This window comes from Puma concolor, chromosome C2 (genome assembly GCF_028749965.1).
Source record: "Puma concolor isolate L17-30 chromosome C2, mPumCon1.1.hap2, whole genome shotgun sequence".
In the NCBI taxonomy this organism is placed as follows: Eukaryota; Metazoa; Chordata; class Mammalia; order Carnivora; family Felidae; genus Puma; species Puma concolor.
In genome coordinates, this window is record NC_141675.1 from 84,383,394 (window position 1) to 84,402,830 (window position 19,437).

At 41.9% G+C, this 19,437-nt stretch overlaps 1 protein-coding gene across 3 annotated transcripts in view; it reads right to left on the reverse strand.

Annotated features, from left to right (window-relative positions):
* The window catches only part of LOC147577366 (putative cation-transporting ATPase 13A5), a 115,999-nt gene that overhangs the window by 16,156 nt on the left and 80,406 nt on the right, over positions 1–19,437 (reverse strand). For all 3 annotated transcript variants that reach the window (XM_086675012.1, XM_086675011.1, XM_086675013.1), the window contains 6 exons: positions 17,291–17,416; positions 15,846–15,925; positions 13,587–13,629; positions 11,497–11,606; positions 7,823–7,919; positions 5,759–5,831 (listed from right to left, as the gene is read on the reverse strand). In XM_086675012.1, coding sequence (XP_086531138.1) covers positions 5,759–5,831; positions 7,823–7,919; positions 11,497–11,606; positions 13,587–13,629; positions 15,846–15,925; positions 17,291–17,416 — 529 coding nt within the window. The remainder of the gene's footprint in view (positions 1–5,758; positions 5,832–7,822; positions 7,920–11,496; positions 11,607–13,586; positions 13,630–15,845; positions 15,926–17,290; positions 17,417–19,437) is intronic.

The following is a 19,437-nucleotide window of genomic DNA, read 5'->3' on the forward strand; positions in this document are numbered from 1 at the left end:
CCACAGAAGGCAGAGAGGCTACAGTGTTTCTAGTTCTTCCCACGTTCCTGCACTCAAGGAAGAAGATGGCCACCAAATGACTAAGTAGACTGTGGATAATGGAGAGAAGTCTAATTGCATCTCTGTGTATTCTGCTCTCCGGTGCTCTCTTTCTCAGATGCTCACTGAGCTTCTGACTTTTCTTTCACACAGAGACTGTGTTAGATTGAATTATTGGCCTCATTGTGGTAGAGTGCACTTTACCACCCTTTAATTTTGGTTTTGCTTTGTGATTTTCTCTGGCCGAAGAGATGTTAGCAGAGGTTTGAGGCCTGCTTGCATGGCAATGCTCACTCTCTGTGATCATGCTCAGGTCTGTTAGGCCAGCCTGGCTCCAGAATTAAAACTGTGGAGCTGACTTGAATGAAACCCCTAACCTGGGGCAAGACCAACTGATCTACCTCCTAAAACAGATCAAATTCAGCTGACCTAGACCAGCTGACAGTCTATCTACAGAGCAATGGTATTGTAAGCCACCGGGTTTTGGGGAGAAGTTTGTTATACAGTAATAATGTGATAATAGCTGATTGATAGAGTCCTAACATAAAGAATATTTTAACTTTTCCCATATTAGAAATCCTAATACTTTCTGATAGAGAATGTGTATATCTGACTATAAAATTAACGACTAGCGTTTCAGGGCCCCTACTATGTTCCAGAGGCTATGCTATGTGTCTTATACACATCATTTCTTTTTTTTTTTTTCTTAATGTTTATTTATTTTGAGAGAGGGGGACAGAGAGCCAATGGGGGGGCAGGCAGAGAGAGAGGGAGACTGAAAATCCCAAGCAGGCTCTGCACTGTCAGCGAGGAGCCCGATGCTGGGCTCGAACCCACAAACTGTGACATCATGACCTGAACTGAAATTGAGAGTCAGACACTCAACTGACTGAGCCACCCAGGTGCCTCTAAACGTTATTTCTTTAAAAATCAATGCAGGGGCACCTGGTGGCGCAGTCGGTTAAGCGTCCGACTTCAGCCAGGTCACCATCTCACGGTCCGTGAGTTCGAGCCCCGCGTCAGGCTCTGGGCTGATGGCTCGGAGCCTGGAGCCTGTTTCCGATTCTGTGTCTCCCTCTCTCTCTGCCCCTCCCCCGTTCATGCTCTGTCTCTCTCTGTCCCAAAAATAAATAAACGTTGAAAAAAAAAATTTTAAAAAAAATCAATGCAAAATAGGTATCTCATCTCTATTTTACAGGTGAAGAAACTGAGCTTCAGAGAAGTAGGGCCCCTTATGTAAAGACCCATAGTTTGTGAGCAATAGGGTGGTAAAATAATCTTAAGTCTGTAAAGCCCCCCATTCTCTGCTCTATAGCATATTACAGTAGTGTGGATTTCATGAATCAAAAAGGATAAAAAAACTTTTCTGAATTGCCCAGGTTTCTTCAAAATGATGTTGATATATGCAATCATGTTGCATGGAGAGAAATGTAAGCTTGTGAAGTGTTATATTTTATTCAGAATTAATCACTCTCTCCTCTGAGAGTCCACAGCACATTACTCATTTTGCTGCCCTGTAGTGAGGCTGTCTCAGATTAAATCTAGTCGTTGACACATGCACTCAGCAGACTGTGAGCTCGTTGAGGGAGGAAATCTAGTCTCATACCATTTCCTGTCCCTTACTGAAATTAGTATAGGGCCTGCTATGTGGGAGGACCTAGCAGTTTCAAATTTTTATTTTCAAAGGATACTCATAATTTTTCAGCATTATTTGGATATATTGTGGGTGTGATTCTCCTAAATAGTTGGCTTGCTTTATATTATGGACATTTCAAGTCATGTAACTCAAATTTCCAGAGCCTCCTGAACCCACCTGAACCACATGCAAGATTTTGAATGTGCCTCATGAGGCTTTTAAGGTGAAAAGATCTCTGTCTTCCATGATATTCTCCAAAGGGACCAAGAACCAAAAAAAAAAAAAAAAAAAAAAAAAAAATTTAGGATTCTTTGAAGCAATGTTGGAATTTATGTAAGAGATGCATTTACATATGGATGGAGTCCCTCCTACAGCCTTTTTCTCTGGACAGTACCTCCTTCCACATGCTGAAATGGTTGGCCTAAATGGAGCCAAATTACATGACCTCATTTTCATTCACAGAAATGACTGGCTTAAGGTAGACATCTTACTCAAGTTAGGTCAATGAATTTTCTCTCCAAAATATTTGCAAATGAGACACCGGGAGGCTGAGCTAATTAGCTGTGCAAAGACAAACAGAAAGGTTATGGAGATTCAATAATAGAGACACCATTTAGGGTCATTTGCAAGGCGAATGAGTTTAAGTCAGATAAAAGAGTGGAAAGGAGAAGAAGGAGACAAGATGGTTTCTTGGAAATAAAAAAAGTGGCCTCTGTTTTTCACTCTTTGGTGTTCTAGTCCTTCTCTGGACTGGGTGCTTCTGAGTTTCTATTCTCTGATTTTTTTTTTTTGAGAATTATATTCATAAATATCCCCCTATCTCTATTTTCTTGATCTAATTTGAGTGGGTTTTGTTGAAGAGGATAGAGATGCAGCTAGAACAAATTCCTTTCAAAATGGCTCCTATACCTACTAGGGTCAAATTGAGCTTTAAGACATACATTTTCTTAATTGACTTCTCTGACTTCATTTTACTATTCTGCTTGATTTCCCCTTTAATATAGCTTGTCTTATTAGCTACCTTTGTGTTACCTTAAAATCTTGTAAGAACAAGGCAGTATAGGAAAGCAGGTGCATAAAAAATTAAATATGCAATGGTATTGTCTTTGTGCCATACTAATTCAGGCTTGAGGTTAAACACCCTAACCTGGGAACCTGGAAAGAAAAGAGCCTTGGTGAGAGTGATTTTATATTAATCATCCAATTGTCAATGACTACTAACATCTGCAGATGAATGTCCACCGTTCTCAACCTGGTAGTCAAGTTCTATGATCTGACCCAACTCATCTTTTCAAATTGTATCTCCTGCTGTTCCTTTTCACATACGCTACAGTGTGGTCAAATTGAAAAACTCATTCCCCAGCTCTCTCTTGCTCATGCTGCCTCATTCTACTTGAAAAGCTCTTCTTTTGGGAAAAGATTTTTGAAATCTGTCCATCCTTTCTATTTTGGTGCAAATGTTACTTCTTCCATGAAGCCATCCTTAGTATTTCTCTCTTTTCTCCATTCCCATCTCTGCCTTAACCCCAGATTATCAGAAATAACCTCTCGTGTCTCTGAACTCCCAAAGCACCTGCTGTGTTCTGGCACTCACTACTTTTGACTTTCATTTCCTTCATACATTTGTGTGAAGCCCCCTCCCCAACTAACTCTATACTTCAGTGATCAGTCTTTTCATGCCCCAGACACCTATGTACCTAACATGTAGTAGGAGATGAACACATCTAAGAGGATGTTGAATGGGGCTTTTCCTCTGTCTGAGGAATTTTACTGAATCTCATATTTGATAATGATAAATCCCAACTGAATGTAAAGAGAGATCATGCCATATCTCTGTTGTACTCACTCAGAGGTATCCATACTGGTCCTTCAAGTGTAGCCATGCCCCTACCCCCCAGCAATTACCTATGTGCCAAATACATAAGAGAAAACCATGCTTTAAAGGAAATTGTTAAGAGCTGCAAGAATTATGGTTATCTTCCTAGCATCACTCCAATCCAAAATTAGGGGAGGTCATAAGAACTACTCTAGGAGAGACCTGATGTGTCTTGAGGGGGAAGATTGGCTTGCCACCTTCGGTTGCAATATCAGAGGAGAAGGGCGGGGGGCAGCAGCGAGAAAAAGCTATATATCTATCCATTAGGTGAAGTGGAAGCTATGGAAATTAGCCAGGCTGGGGCTGTGTTGGAAGGAATCCGCCCAGTGGGAGCAGTCTGCGGGGGCTAGGGAGCCAAGCAGTAGAAAAAGTCTTCGTGGTGTTTACCACCAGCAGGCAATTGTTGAAAGGAATTCTGGGGAGTCAGAGGGAGAGAATACCACCCATGTCAGGAAGGAGTCTAGTCCAGAGCAATTCACAGGAATCTGAAAAACCCCCAAACTCACCAGTGATCCCATACCAATTGCCTGAAGTTTAGATGCCTGCCACATTAGAGGGTACTTGACAGAACAATACCCCCACGTGTATAAAGGGCCATTTGCTTTTGTTGTTCCAAGGTTCCCTGAGCAAGGGGCCCAAGGAAAGTAGAGAGTATGGCCTTCTCTCCCACTGCTTGCTTCAAGGTCAGGTTTGATCTAGAGGAAGAAAAAGTTTGAACTGGATGCAAACACGAAATGTTAATTTACGATACCTAGACTTTTGATGTCTGAAGATGAAATCATTTTAATACCTGATATTGACCAGGAAGTGATGTGCCCGTGGGATGATTGGGCTTGCAGTGATGGAAAAACAATAGCGTTTGAAGGCAGAGGAGAAAAATACAAACACTACTACTCACGTTTTTGGATTTTGAATCAATCAGCCTAGCTGTACGCATTCTAACTCTGTTCAAGGGCTCACTGAGTTAGCCAGTTATTTCAAAAGAAGAAAAAGAGATTAGGTGCAGGGTGCTATCATTCATCTTGCTGTGAGTGCTTACAGTGTGTGACACACTGTGTTGAACCCTTCACATGCATTGTTTTGTCTGATCATCACAACCGTATGAGAACATTTCATGTCAGAAAATTATTTCATAAATAATTTGCCAAAGTTCTCAGAGATAGGGAGTGGTGGAGAATAGCCATAGCCTTCACCTTTGTGCTACTGCTGCTAGCTTAGCTCCTGGAAGTTCCTGGTGGTTTTTTCTTCTTCTTCTTCTTCTTCTTTTCTTCTTCTTTTAGCATCATCGACCATGTTCACAAGTAAATCATACAAAGTGCTTAAAAATAGCCAACATTGCAAAGGCAATATCATTGACTCAAAATGTTCCAGTCATGTGACTATTAATAATGCACAGAAAAATAGGCTAATGGACTACAAATACACATTTCCACCCTAAGAATCGAAATTGATGTCACTTATGTTTCTGACACTGGTAAATTTTGCCACAGGGTTGATGTATCCGTTTCATGTTTTAAGATGCTACATGAAATTCTCAAGGTTATTAATATCCTGCATTGTCTGATTTTTTTTATCTGTTTTCATAACAGTCCCATTGTTGAACAAGGAAAAAGAGATGACTATGTCATTCTTTTTCTTTGCTCTTTGTTGAGGCAGTCTCCTTTCTCCCTTATTAAGAGTTAGTATGAAGCCCTGGGTTCTTGGATAAGAAATACTTTATCACAGTGTCATCGCAAAGGAAGGAAATGAGCAGTAGCTGCTGTGAGTCACACCTTGCCTTTGAGAGAATTTCTAGAGTTAAATGCTCGCATTTGTTCTCAACATGTCAAAGACCTAGCAAAAATCTGGTTTCATGTCAATGTGAAACATAGCTGAATAATGGAAAGTGACCTTTGGGTTTTAAACATTTCCCTTTCTAGGTTTCTTGTACAATTTTCTATGTACAAGACACAAACCTACAAGGAACTCAGAATACATTGACCATTTTATGAAGCTAAGACTTATTTGCTATCAGGATGTTTTAGTGCCAAATCTCAGGACTTCAAGCCTCCACTTACTGCCAACACCTCTTTCAAAAAATTCACAAGTACAGTGGTTTCAGTAGTAAAGGTGTATCTTTCTCAAAAGCTTTTATTTGTATGAGCATTTCTAGAATGTCATGGGTAAATAAATACAAATAATGCTGTTTATTTTGCTGAAGTACTTACTTGTTAAACAGACCATCAAGGTAATGGCTACGTCTTGCATGAGATACTGGTAATTCCCAAAGAGCTGTAGCTGCTGGAAAGGAAATAAAAGTAAATATAAATGTTGCTTCTGCCATTGTAGCATTTTTATTATTGCCAACTCTCTTTCTGAACGTAATCAGGAAGCAACTGTTATTTTTCTCTCCTCCTTAAAAAGAAAGTAACTTACCTATGATCTTTAGCATCTCATTGTAGATAATGAAGCCAGATCACTATTTTCCCAGTGTTTAACTTAATTCCATGTTAGCAACAAGAGTCAGTCCGTTGGGAAACACCCGGGCTTTGGCCACAGTAATCTGACAGCTGTAGTCTCAGCCTGGACATTTGAATTCTCGACATAAGATACCCGCTGGGAACTTCAAGCTTAAACATTTGAAATCCAAGCCTCAAATCATTCAACAGGTGTTCCTCTCCATCCTATCCATGGATTGAGGTCACAAATAGTTCTCTTGGGGTCCATTCACTTTTACAAACTGAACAACTGCCACTATTCCCAAGGAAGCCCATTACAGACTTCAGTCTGGTAGGCTTGACTTTCTAAGGTCTGTGTAGACATAGAAGTTGTTTGAAGTTTACATTTATGGAGTCATATATAAACGTCAGCATATAACCTCCAGAAATTTGCCTTGCAATACCTTTTGCAGCCAGGTCTGTTTATGTGCTTCATAGCTGCTGACTGAGCACTAACTTATAACCTGGTCTGAGCCATTATAGACCAGATTTATGCAAATGAGAAATACTTCTGGATTTTTAGAGTGTGAACCCAAGGCCCTGAAGTTTCTAATTTAAGGTCTCTGGGGGACACTCTTTTCTGGGTCTAAACCATCAGAATGAATGGCTTCAGGCTAGACTATCATTCCAATTCTGTGTGTGAAGACTTTGAACTGAGAAATATTTCAGATTTTTAAGAAGATACAAATGATTCCTCATCCTCCATAAAGGGTTCCCAGTGGTTCTCATCCTCTAATTCTCTGTCCTCTTTACATTTCTTTCTCCCATCCTTCCTCTTCTTTCCCCCTCAGAATGGTGCAGTTATATATAGGCAGGGTGACATGAAACAGGGAGGAATTTTCACAGGCAGCTTCAGTATTTGTTCTGGAAGCAGTTTTCATAGAACTATGGGGATCTGCCAGCCTGACCTCCCAGAGGCATATAAAGGCTTGGCCAAGGGCAAGATCTAGTATGTTCTTAGTGATAAAGGCAGAATTTGAATCTAGGTTTTCTGACTCCCAGTCCAGTTTCTGTTTCCACCCACCTGGTTGCCCCTTAGCCCTCTGTGTCTGATTCTTGTGCATGATAGCCCACCAGATGCTAGAGACCTGTGGTCCTCATTCATGTCTCAAATGTCCCAGGAAAGCAGTATAGTAATAAATGCTCTCTGAAGCACTCCCTGAGTCTGTTGGATCATTTTACTCTAGAGCAAGTTATGACTGAAATAATGAAGATTTTCAACTTATACATATCTCTTCCATATAGCTATTTAATTTGTAAGTGATTATTTTTATCATTTAATTGCAAGTCTTTTTTTTTTTAATTTTTAAATGCTAATCCTTTACTAATGACATGTCTATGTGTCTAACTTCTGGGCGAGTTCAGAAGTAAAGCTCCAATATGTGAGTTTTTCTAGTTTTTGAGCCCTTTAAGGTCAAATTCCAGAACTTCTCTTTCTTTTTATCTCTTCTTAGTCTTTTGCCCATAGTTGGAGACCGACTTCTTGTTGAGTTGTATTTACGCTGTTCTGAAGTTCTCTTCATACTCCAAGTGGAGAACTAAATGCTTGAGGAGGTCAAGTATCTTAGGTTATCTAGAAGAAAACAGCACTGCTAGAAAACTGATCTCTAGCTACTTATTTCTAGCTCCATGCTGTGTGTGCAGTTATGCCAAGTTCCCAAGTTTGCAGACATCTGTTTTGAGAAATGTCATTTATTTATAAAACATTAAATCCTGTGTAGGAGCCACACCCCCAAGAACAAACCAAGTATGTAAATGCAATTAAAACTGGGAAGAAATTATTTTGGTTCATACCCAATAGAGCAGTGATGCACCAATAAGTTGGATTATGCCATACATGGTCAAATATTTAAATACCCCAAAGGATGAAACCAGAGCAGCTCGGCCTTCTCTGTTTAAGAAAAGATAAAAATAACTGGTTATGCATAATATACATCTCCCAGTCTTTTATATTTCAAAGGGTGTTCAAATTTAATAGCTTGTTGATATACATTCACTTAATCAATGATTCATCGTCTCAATTATTTGTTGAAACACTCATCTGTTCATTCATTTTCAGCTTCTATCATGACCTCACTCATTCACTCACTTTTATTTAGGGCTTATAAGGTACCAGCATTGTGCTAAGAGTCATGGGGGATATAAATGAATCAGGCACAGTCTTTATTTTCAGTGAATTAAAAAGATTAACACATATATTAGAAACACATGACATTATGATGAGATACAAAATGTCAAGCATTGGCTCAGCTGTGACTCTTTACATCCTAACAACAGGCTTCTGAGAACTGAAGTGTGTATGTTTTGGAGTCCTGTGGAGACATTAAGCTAAAGGACAGGTGCTTTTGCATGTTAGGAAGTGTGGGTGTGACTCCAATATGTGAGATGAATTGGGTTTTGTTGGTTTCCATACTCCAGGGAGAACCCATGGTAATAATCTGAGCTGGTGTGCCCTTCAAAAGACATAAAGACAACAGTAAAAACCGCAGGTTAAAAAGCAAATATCCACCCCGCCTTGAAAAATCCTGTTTGGCTGCTCTTCCCTTAACTGAGGCTTGGTGTGGTGGTGGGTTATGACAGGCCAAAGAAGACAACAACACGAGGCAGGAACACGTGATGGAGGGATGGTGAACTTGGCAAACAACCCTTCCTGCAGCCTGCTCTCATCAAAGCAGAAGCGAACTCACATGGGGGGCAGCCCATATCACCACCACCACCACCACCACCACCCCACATTGACATGGGCATTAGTGCTACTTGAAGCCTTTGTCAATGAAATGGGGACTCGAGAAGGAAAACCTTAAAAGACAAACTAATAACCACCTGCGCTCAGGCAGGATGAGAATGTTTGGGAGGGATGGGCCAGGATGCGTTGGGCAGATGTTCTCCTCCAGGCTGTGAGGCACTAACATTTGTTTTCAGCACAGAGGGTGCAGCAGCAGACAAGCTGAGAGTGGGGTAGGCATGTGAAGCCTAGACCGTTTTCTGACATGAACTTGGTGGTTTCATCCTTTTTCTCCTTTTGTGAATGGCTCAAGAAGCCATTCTAAATAAAGTATAGGTCTCCAAAATTACTCCTATAATTATGAATTTTAAGAAGCCAATTGGGGCGCCTGGGTGGCGCAGTCGGTTAAGCGTCCGACTTCAGCCAGGTCACGATCTCGCGGTCCGTGAGTTCGAGCCCCGCGTCGGGCTCTGGGCTGATGGCTCAGAGCCTGGATCCTGTTTCCGATTCTGTGTCTCCCTGTCTCTCTGCCCCTCCCCCGTTCATGCTCTGTCTCTCTCTGTCCCAAAAATAAACAAACGTTGAAAAAAAAAAAAAAAGAAGCCAATTCATTTATTTATGCAGCCTACAAACATTCATCCAGTGCTCTGTTGTGTCCAGCTTAGTGCTGGGCACAATAATACAGAAATGAATAAGGTGCAGTCCTTATCCTAAAAGGCTTCCACTCTAGCAGGAAGTCAGTCATGTTTCAAAAGATACAAATGAAAACCTGTGGACCTATGCATTTAAAACTGTACCTCGCTGCCCCTCTGGAGGATGTTTTCTCAGAAATAAGCATACATCAAGGATAGCAAGGGTAAAATGAGCCTAACAGAGCTGAACCGTATCTAATTTTTATGAATCTAGGAAATAAAAAAGCAAAGAGCTTCTACCTTGAGTCTTACTAAACCATCTGCCACTAGAGAAATTTTACACCATGATGTGTATCTTAAAACACTGCATTCCATTCACAAATGAATTGGGCCATGTGTGTGAGACAGCATCTGAAGTTCAAATTGCACTGCCTCTCAGATGGACCAAATAGGCACTTGTGCAACCATCCAAGAGTTTAAACTCCCTCCACACCTGTTGCTCCAGCTTAACCTCCATAACTCCCACCTGAGAAGCCTCCCAACAGGAGGCTTAAGGAGGCTGAGAAGCCTGGGCTATTGGGCTCTACACTCTCCAGTTAAAATCCCATTTCTAAATGTGGCTTTCCACTTCTCCCACTTGGAATGTTCTCCCACCTCCTTCCCATTTACGTACTTCCTATCCATCCTTCAAGTCCCAATTCCCCTCCTAAAACCTTCCCTCCTGGCTTGAGTTACCAATCGGAACTACTGGAACAATTACCATATTGTTTGAGCATTAATTTTTTTTAAACTAATTTGTTCAGCACTTCTCACTGATCAGGCAGATGACTCTCTGTTTTGTGATTATATTTCTATCTCTCTGTACCTTTACTGGAACATGAGTCTTCCAGGACAAAATCTGTCTCATCCTTTATCCACCATATTTCCAAGCACAATATTTTAAAAAGCTCCATGAGTTGTATTGACGTAGGGACTGGGTCCTGGGCACTCTCATTTCGTAGTCACTGGCTAGGAACCAAATTTAAGGCAGTAGAGAGTAAGGAGAGGACTTGGAGACAGTCTCCCAAAGACAATCCAGTAAAACATAATGCCTGCTTGGCTACGGATAAAGGAGAGAGTTCAGATTTCTCTGAAGTTCTGAGGGCTCTAAGGACCAGATAGTCCTCAGAAGCAGAGAACATGGGAGTTAGGAAGAGGAGTCTCCTGCTCTGGAGGCAGGAGAGCTACTGATGTTTGAGGGTGTGGAAGGACACAGGGGCAGGCACCCCGAGTTCAGAGAGATGTGTCAAGCTATTTGCTATGCAACCAGACACGGGCATAGAATTTCAAGCCTAGCACCTTTAGGTGAGTAACTCCTGCTAGTAGGTGCCCATTCAGATGCACAGATGCACCAGGGGACATGCTGGAGAACTTCATGTTCATCCCTTTGGAATACACTTCAAGTTTCAGGGATGTCTTTCAAACCACTGGCTGTGAAGATGGCTTAAAGTTACCCCGTGGTGTTATAGGGAGCAACAGAAGAGTACGATTTGTGAACAAAATATAAAACCTAACGTTTTATTCTTAACTATGTTTAAACTATGAGTAGAGATGAAAATCAGTAATGAGAGCAGAATGGAGGTGAGGGAGCTATCTTGACAAAAAAATGGTCTTTAATTCCTTCCCCTTCCCTCGATTGTAAAAGTCTTGAGATCATTTTGGATATTTGCTGATTGGTATCTTGGAGAGATAACATTATCTGGGGACGCTATGTGATGGAGTGTTTTCTTTGTGCTGCCTCACCCTTCCCAATCCCCAGGAGGAAGGTTCCAGTAAGCACCCAACATACAAGATAAGGGAGAGAAGTAAGAAATGCAGTTTTTAAATATCAACTCTACCTTTCAACTGTCCATACAATATAGCCTTTCATCCTTTCAGCCTCGGCAAAGGTCACTTTTTGTGGTTTTTACCAGCATTCCCAAGCAGCACAAATGGCCCCTTAACTGGTGCTCGGATAGCACTGTACCCATACCTCTGTGTGACATTTATCACTTTAAATTGTGGTTGAATTCTGTACAGAGCCAGACAATGAGCCCGTCGGTCATGAGGGTGGAAGGGAACTAGTGGCTTACCTGATGAGATGAGGCACACACGCGATGTTGGCTATTTTCGAGGTGAAAGGGGAGGCCACAGATGCCTCCTGCTCTGACAGTGAAATGCCTGCATGAGCCATTTTCAAAGCCTAGAAGGATAAATCCACGTTTACTATCCTAGAAGGATATCCCACGTTTATCCTAGAAGGATAAATCCATGACTCCTCGGGCCATGTTCTAACTGAACACCATGAGCTATTCTTCACATTATTGAGTTTATAACCCTGTAACCTTCCAGCCCTGGGTGTCTGTTTATGCTGTCCCTCCACATGGAGTACTATCCCCCTCCAGATCCAGAAAGTCATCAACCAAAGAGGCGCCAGCTAAACGATGCTCCTGGGGCAAAAGACTGGTGCGTGCGTTCATATGCATGTGTGTGCATTGCTTGTGCGGATGTAGATGTGATGATAAGCAAAAGGAAGGAATCATTCAAGAAGTCAACTGAAAAGGTGATAGCATTTGGATGGGTATGTGTGGGGGTCTTCCTCATCACAGTTCTTACACTCAGCAGACCATCTTCACGAACGATAGGAAAAGATATCAAATCCCCACCTATCTCTGGGCTGCCTGATATAGCCAACCAGTTAACTGTTGGGACGAGGTACGGGGCTCACAGCATCTTCACTGGAGACAGGGACCAAATCGTACTTATCACACATCCTTCCAGGACCTGTGTTGCCTCACTAACATAAAGGCTAATTCATTGTCGCAAGACTCGAAACGGCCCAGAGAGAGCATAGAGCAGACAGTGGCCAATAAGCAGGCCAGAGTCAAGTTTTTAATCCCATAAGAATTGTATGAGCATAAAATGAGATTTCGTAGTTCTGTAGAACCGCAAAGCATCTGTTTACCGTGGCTGGCACATACTAAATTCATGTTCAATACACATTAGAATATTTCCTTCTCCCTCTATTCTCTCTTAGTATTTTGTATCTCTATTACATATTTTAAGATCATCTGTTTTATGCTTGGGTTAATATATAATTTTTAATGTTTATTTATTTTTTTTTTAACTTTTTTTTTCTTCAACGTTTTTATTTATTTATGGGACAGACAGAGACAGAGCATGAACGGGGGAGGGGCAGAGAGAGAGGGAGACACAGAATCGGAAACAGGCTCCAGGCTCCGAGCCATCAGCCCAGAGCCTGACGCGGGGCTCGAACTCACGGACCGTGAGATCGTGACCTGGCTGAAGTCGGACGCTTAACCGACTGCGCCACCCAGGCGCCCCTAATGTTTATTTATTTTTGAAGGAGACAGAGCATGAGCGGGAGAAAGGCAGAGAGAGAGGGAGACACAGAATCCAAAGCAGGCTCCAGGCTCTGAGCTGTTAGTACAGAGCCTGACACAGGGCTCGAACTCACGAGCTGCAAGAGCATGACCTGAGCCGAAGTCAGATGCTTAACCAACCGAGCCACCCAGGGGCCCCTGTTTGGGTTAATATTATGCGTGATTCTTTCCACCACTAGATAATGAATATTAGGGGGCAGAGACTATGTCCTTTTTAAGCACTTATTATTTGTTTTGTTCTAATTTCTACATAATTATGGGAATGGGTAACTCATTTTAGGTTTTGAAGCATAGACTAACAACGAGCGTCTTCTCGTGACGCATAAGGTAGAAAAATTCATAATAGATCTCTAAGCGTGAACACAATTTTTCACAGAACTTAGACGAAAATATTTAAAAAGAGAGGAACACAACTACCCAGATCCTAAGGATCTAGTAGGCTTTGGCAATACAAAGCAATCTCGTTCAGTTTTGTGCTGAAGATTTTTGTGCTGAAAAATTTGCTTATGCACATAAATCTTCAAGGTGGGCTATTATTTCAACCATATCTTCAACACTCAGAGTCTAAAACACGTACTGCTTTCTCTTGTGTATGGGAAGGCATCTGCTGAGAATTATTTAATTTAGGCCTCTCTATAGTTTGTCATAGCCACATAGTTTGGTCTGCGATTTCACTGATATGTTATGCATACATGATTTTATACATAATTCAACACTTTAAACCATCCGTTTCAAACGTTTCCTTCGCTCGGCCTTTACTACTCATGTGTTCTACTCACCCCACAGTCATTAGCTCCATCTCCGCACATGCCCACGTAGTAACTGCAGGGGACGGATAAAAAACATTAATGCCTTAACGCCTCTCTTGGGTAATTTTCATCACAACCAACTCACACGGGATGTATGTGTGTGTGTTGAACACACGTGGCATCAGGCTCGTGGCAAATGACTTGGAGAGAAATAGCCCCAGAGGAATAAGGCTGTTGTATTTAAGTTGTTTCCACCATGTGGAAATGACAGTGATTTTGCCAAGGACGGCCACCAAGAAGATTACACATTTCAAAACAAGTCCTGGGTGATTGTATCCATCAGGGCTAAGCTTAAGCGTGTGCAGCCATAATCACAGCACTTCCCACACCTGATGCACCGAATAACCTGATCCATCTGTGTTTTTTGGTGGCCGATGCCACTGGAAGTTTAGACATTAGGATGAGAAACCTTTGGGAAATGGTTGAACAGGTAGAACCAAAAGCATATACACATAATCTTGAGGCATTCTGGAGTGATATGAGAGCATATGCTCCTAATCGCTACCAGTTTGGTGTGCAAACACCACAGCATGAATAGAAGAGTAATAACAAAACCAATACAGGCAAAAAATAAAGTTCTTGGACAGTTTCCTTATGATTAGCTGACACATAAGAGATGGTCATTTTTATAAGTCAAAAATGGTCAAAAACAAACTCATAAGATTCAACCCAATATTTGGCAGGTATATACGAAAATATTCTTATAAACACTTCATGGGCTCTCACGCATGTCATGACTGTGTACATTTGCTGAAGTGGGTCCTTTTCTTCAGGCTCAAATCACATATTTAGTCTTTATATCACACAAAGAATCTTACATCTTCAAGTGCTCCCTGAATTCAGAAGACAACTCAGACAACCTTATGTGCATTGTCAGTGATAAAGTCAGGAGGAATAAGATGGGGAAATCAAGAAGACAGTTCATTCCGAGACAGCATATTTTCCTGAATTGATTTTTCTTTAAGGGACTATAGCTTTTCAAAAGTAAGCATATAAATTGGCAAAATTTCTTAGGCATTTGAGATGGGTAAAATTACTTTCTTCGGCTATTATCATATAATGACCATGTAAGTAAAATAGTCACTTAAACACTGGCTACTAACCCAGCCTCAAGGCATTATGGGAGTTGATAGGCATTCTTTTTAAAACTTCCCTAAGAATGTTTTGGCAACACAAAATAGTGAAAGGCAGTCTCCTGATTTTAGCTACTACTTGTCAGTAATTATCTGAAGTTTCACTACTCTCTTTCCTTTTCACTTTCTGGAAATATGTAGCTCAGAAATTATAACATTCCCAGAAAATTATAGGTAGGTCTGGTCTCAAGAAGAACCATTTCACTCTGATGTACATGGTTATCTATATTTTTGAAGGAGATAAAAAAAAAAAAAGGACTTTTTTTTTTTTTTTTTTTTTACTTTGGCCTCCATACCCAAACCATGGCCAGGGCCAGATACAGTGAGACTATCATTTCCACCTCTTTCCTACTGGTCCTGGAATCATTCACATATCTTCTAATGGACCAACCTCAAATAATTCCAGGGGATGACCCACACACTTCCTCATTTTTCTCATTCTGAGCTATATAAGCCCCTATTTTTTCTCTTCCCCACATCCAAGCAGAGGATCTTCCTTTAAGTTATGCTGTATGGGCCACAGAAGGAATGCTGTATGGGGTAAGCAGATTCCAAAATGGCTCTATGATTGCCATCTCCTGGTGTTCAAGACGTTATATAAAGCCCTTCCCTGGGTGTGGGCTAGACTCAGTGACGTGCCTCTAATAAAGAGAATACAGCAAAAGTGATGGGATGTCTCTTCTGAGATGAGGATATAAAAAATGGTGATCTCTCTCCGTCTCTCTTTTGCTCACTCTTGTGGATGCTAGCTACCACACTATGAGCTGCCTTATGAAATGATCCATGTAGCAAGGAGCAGAGTGTGGCTTCTGTCCAACAGCTACAGGGAACTAAAAAATCCTGCCAACAGCACGTGAGGGAGGCCAGTGGCGGGTCCCTCCTCCTCCAGCACTGAGGTAGCTGCAGTCCTGCCTAACACCCAACTGCAGCCTTGTGAGAGGCCTGAGCCGGAAGACTCAGCTCGGCACACCTGGCTTTCTGACCCGTTGGAATGTAAAATAATAAGTGGTGTTATTCTAAGCCACTAAATGTGGGGTTAATTTGTTACGCAGCAATAGTTAATGAATACACTCTCCTTTCGTGCAATAATACCTACTTTAATTTCTGAAATTCTTCAATAAGACTAGATTTCTGCCCAGGAGACATTCTTGCAAAAATGGTTCCATTCACCAGGATCTAAAGAGAAAAACAACTACTGCAATAAGATTAGGATGAAGAACACTTTTTTTTAATTTTTAAAGTTTGTTTATTTATCTAGAGAGAAAGGGACAGAGAGAGAGCAGGGGAGGGGCAGAAAGGGAAGAGAGAGAGAGAGAGAGAGAGAGAGAGAGAGAAAGAGAATCCCAAGCAGGCTCTCTGCTGTGAGCACGGACCCACCATGGGACTCGATCTTATGAACCACGAGATCGTGACCTGAACCAAAATCAAGAGTTGGACACTTAACCACCTGAGCCACCCAGGAGCCCCCAAGGACACTTTTTTAAAAAAAGGACAGCCCTGAAAGTCATTCCCAGCCACTGTTTGAATATAGCAATAGGTGGTGTGTCGTTAGCCCAAATGTCAGGACAGGGAGAAAGGGGACTCAATGCTTTAATATTTAACTTTCACTTTCGTCTCCCATCACAACTTTATGGCTTTTTTCCTGGCCATTTTTCTGAGATTGGATAAGCTCTAGTTAATAATAGCTGAAAAGCAGCAGAGTATATGGGACAAAAATGCTTAAGGAAATACAGTTCTTTCTACTAAACACTATCACCACAATTGCAGCATAGATAGAAGAAAAGCGATAGGTGAGGAGTGGAGACCAACGTTCCATTCTCAGCTCTGGTCCCACTAGCTGGGCAAAGCTTAGACAAGGGACCTAAACTCTCTGAGTCTCAGCTTCCCCATCTCCTCAATTGGGTACTGCACTAGAGCTTTCTAGAAGCCTCTGGGGTCTAGATTCAATGGTCTTGTCTGTTAAGGTGACAGAATTTTCAAGAAACTGCTAACAGATGGTTGCTTGCCCTCAGCTTGTGCTCCACTTATCTCCTTCACACTGACAGCACAACCCTGCACGGCACTATTTTTAAATAGACACACAGAGGACAAGATAACAAATGATTTTGAAAATAAACCACGGGGTCTTTGTTTCCTGCTGTTGTAATTTAAGAATCCAGACAGGAAGGGGAATAGAGCTCAACCTGACATGAGTTGGTGGCTTTCAGAGAGAGGCTGACCCACAAAACAGGCAGCACATTTGGAACTATTTGGAGGTCCTCCCTGCTGGGGAGGGAAAGGAGGAGGCAGACTGGGATTGGGCTGGCCATGGGGGGGTGAAGAGCTGTACCAGAGCTCAGACTCTGAAGAGGGGGTTATGTGCATGTGCAGGATCAGGTAGGGCTGGGGAACTTCTGAAGGAGCACCTTTGGGGGTGTTTATTCCCCAAATCTGAGACAACCTCACTGATCATCACCTTCACTATTCTCTTCTTCTTTTTTTTTTTTTTTTGCCTCACTAATTTGAGAGCAAAACAAAACACTTCATTTCACCAGTACTTACTTTTGGAAGCAAGCTGTTGAAATGCTGAAATATCACTTGGTAGGATTTCCCACTCATTGCAAAATGGTAACAGCTCCCTCTCGCTCCATCAGGCACCGAACTGTTCCCAATGTTAACGCAGGTTTCCTAAATTCAAAAGGGCATTGTTTCCACATGGGCTCTTAAAGAATGTCTCTGCTTTCCTATGTTTTATGGAAGGAAGTGTATTCAAGTTATGCAATAATGTGAGGGCCAGCAAATACATAATGTGCAATTTGTCCATGGAACCTAGACTCCGATGAAGAAGACACTCAAAATGTCCTTCCCAAATTATATGAACATATGAGACATTGACAACACAATGCTCAGGATCATGTCCTAGGAGTTCATACATGTATGTCAGTCTGCTGAGGAAATCCTTCCGAGGTACCCGTTAGTGATTCCAAGGAAGAGTAGAAAACATTCTTCCCTCCTCTTTCCTCTCCTCTTCATGCTTTTATTTCCTAAGATCTTTTACCAGTCATTCACTCACCAATAATTCCCCAATTTCTTCCTTGTAAAATAGGCAGACTCTTTCTTCAGAGCCTAGCTCCTTATAGCAACTGCCTTCTCCCCACCTCAATAGGCAACATGTTCCTTCATGGTGTTCCACTCCTCTTCCATGCCCTATGTTCCATTGCACCGGCTCTTTCTCTCCTGCCCTCCACTTGTCAATGTGCTCCCATCACTGCAATCTAGCTCCACCTGGCTCAGCCCCAAGAGAGAGCACCCGATGAATGCACATGCACTCACAGTGTTGACAGCTGATCATGCTTTTTCATGCAACATTTCTCAGGGGTCCTTACATTAGTGTAGAACTCTGAGTTCAAATAACATAGAAGGTGAGAACATTCTTTTCACTAGAGGGATTCATCTTAATATTCTGAATTGGGAGGCAAGGAGATACACCCCTCTCTTTCCACGCCCCTTCTCCCAACTGCAAAATAGCCAACAAAAATATGCTTAAAGCATTCCACATGAGGCAAGGAAAGAATTCCTTCTGCTTTCAATAGAAAGTTGGATAGGGAAAGTGGTGGGAGGGAGCCAGACTACCCAGCGATGGCCAAAACTTCAGTAAAGGTATTAAATTAATGAGTGGGTAGTGTGAGTGGACTGTTTGTTAAAAATTAGTGAAGACCTGGGGCGCCTGGGTGGCGCAGTCGGTTAAGCGTCCGACTTCAGCCAGGTCACGATCTCGCGGTCCGTGAGTTCGAGCCCCGCGTCAGGCTCTGGGCTGATGGCTCAGAGCCTGGAGCCTGTTTCCTATTCTGTGTCTCCCTCTCTCTCTGCCCCTCGCCCGTTCATGCTCTGTTTCTCTCTGTCCCAAAAATAAATAAACGTTGAAAAAAAAAATTTAAAAAATAAATAAATAAATAAATAAATAAAATTAGTGAAGACCTGATTTTTATCACACAGTGAAATGGAGGCAACATGCATTGACACAGAAGCAAGTGAGTTTGCAAGGATATAAGCACCAGAAATCTGCTGAAAGTGCAGATAGAGCTGTCATCTTTTACAGCCAATATGATGGGGTTTGAGCCAAGCAGGGGTAGGGTCACTGTACAGTTGTGCAGTTTGTATACTGTACAAGGCCTACTCTACATTTAACAATCCAAAGGGCTGGTCAGCCTGAAGGAAGGGAGCATTGTTGTAATTTATCACCTGGAGGACCATCTGGAATTCAGACAGGCAGAGGTGCCACATTTAATGATGGGATGTCAGGCTGCAGCCCATTTTTTTCACAAAAGCACAGGAAACTTGCTATCTCGAAAAGTTTGACACTTGCTAACTTAATGTCACAAACACAGCACAATCTAAATGGCCATGGATCTGGGGGCTCCTGGGTGGCTCAGTGGGTTAAGCGTCCAACTTCAGCTCAGGTCATGATCTCACAGTTAGTGAGTTTGAGCCCCATGTCGGACTCTGTGCTGACAGCTCAGAGCCTGGAGCCTGCTTCAGATTCTGTCTTCCTCTCTCTCCGCCCTTCCTCAGCTTGCAATCTGTTTCTCTCTCTCTCTCACAAAATAAACATTAAATTTTTTTTTTTTACCTTGAAGAAAAAGTATTTCTGAAAAGTCTTTAAAAAAATAAACAAGTAAATGCCCATGGATCTGGGTGCTATCAGACAG